This window comes from Pteropus vampyrus, unplaced genomic scaffold, assembly GCF_000151845.1.
Source record: "Pteropus vampyrus isolate Shadow unplaced genomic scaffold, Pvam_2.0 Scaffold4985, whole genome shotgun sequence".
Classification (NCBI taxonomy): domain Eukaryota; kingdom Metazoa; phylum Chordata; class Mammalia; order Chiroptera; family Pteropodidae; genus Pteropus; species Pteropus vampyrus.
The window spans coordinates 4,839-6,422 of NW_011893766.1; the positions used below are offsets into that span (position 1 = coordinate 4,839).

General features: G+C 35.5%; 1 protein-coding gene across 1 annotated transcript in view; it reads left to right on the forward strand.

The window, feature by feature from the left end:
* The window catches only part of LOC111734745 (SH3 domain-binding glutamic acid-rich protein), a gene marked incomplete at its 3' end in the record, with an annotated part of 5,489 nt that extends 4,831 nt beyond the window's left edge, over positions 1-658 (forward strand). Inside the window, exon 2 of the mRNA XM_023526761.1 lies at positions 578-658. Within this exon, the coding sequence (XP_023382529.1) occupies positions 578-658 (81 nt within the window). The remainder of the gene's footprint in view (positions 1-577) is intronic.
* Positions 659-1,584: the final 926 nt, after the last annotated feature.

Here is a 1,584-nt window from a genome sequence, read left to right on the forward strand (position 1 = left end):
GTGGAGCTTCACTGAGCTTCAGATTTTAAATGACTACCAGGTTTCACATCACAGTTTTTCCCATTTTGCCAAAACAAGCTCCGCTCTAAGCCCTCTATAATCTTGTGGCTCCTGGGGTCAGAAGGGCCTGAGTTGGATCCTGGCCCTTAGAAGCTAGTATAGTAACAGGAAAGAAATCCTGTGTTGTTTTAGTCTCTGCTGATCAGGTCCAAATCCACAGGGCCAAATTATAAGGGAAGCAGCCAAAGATGTGAAACTCTTGAGAAATCACTTACTATCTATATCTGGGTCTCTTTAGCAGTTCCTGAGCGTGAACAATGAGTGTGTGCATGTGCGTGTGCGTGTGTGTGAATTTTCACCAAATTGTAATAGGCACAATGAAAGTGTGTCAAAACAAATGTAAAGTTCATGGTTAGATTTCTTAACTTTTGGGATTAGTCATCTTTGGCAAAGCAGACTGGCATAAGCTTTTGTGTTAGCCTCCAAATTAATGACTAATAAAAAGAGATCGACTTAGGTAAATATGGTGGCTTACAAGAGTGTAGTGGGTTTGAACATTCTTTTTCTTTGCTTCGAGGATTTCGACTCTTTCTTCTCTGCAAAAGAAGAGAATATTATTTATTCGTTCCTTGGTTTGGCTCCTCCTCCAGGCTCACAGGTAAGCTTGAATACCCCATTGGGGCATACTACAGGTCATAGTAAGTGAAGACAGAAATCAGCCTCCAAGACTAATAAAGGATGATCTGTAACATGATTTGAATGCACTCTTTATTTTGATGAAATCTTATGTACTGAGACAATGCAAGGTTTTTACTGTAACTTTTCCCAAAATTATGCTTTTAATGCTTTTGCTTATTTATAGTTTGTTATATAATAAAAATAAATAAAATAAAATAAAAGTTTTATACTTTCTAAGTTAAGAAATCTCATTGCCTTCAATAACCTTAAATGCGATAATTAAATACGTAAAAACTATGAGTTCCTAAGTTGTGTTTATGAAATTATTTTGTTATGAATTGACTTCTCATGGAGCTTATATTAGTTAATTTTTTAATGATGGATCCTCTATTTTAATTCTTTCTATTTAAAGTGAGTTAAACTTTGCTTTTTTAGTCTGATAAAGAGGGAAAAAATAAGACCTAGACTTAAGAACAAGATAAATTTCATCAGGTTTTTTTCTTTCCAATGTTTCATCTTTGATTATGTATAATTATGTCAATTAAATAAAGAATTATGCTAATACAGCGAATGCTATGAATTTGTCCAAAGGCGATCACCTGGCTTCCCTCTATGTGATGGCCATTGCATTCCTTACCTCTACTGAGAACCTCATGTAGGACTGTCCATAGATACAAGTACACATGTTTAATTCATTTGTTTGTTTGTTTGTTTGTTTGTTTGTACCCAGCTTCATTTCAAAAGAGATTTGTGAAGACTGAGTCTAAATTAATTCTCATATAGGAGACACAACTCAAAATCCAAGCTTATAGAGATGGGCTTTTCTCAGAGGCATGTATCTGTGCCATCTCTCGTACACCAGCATTCAGTAGGTAGTGACATCGAGGTCTCTTAGTGCTTAGGCTA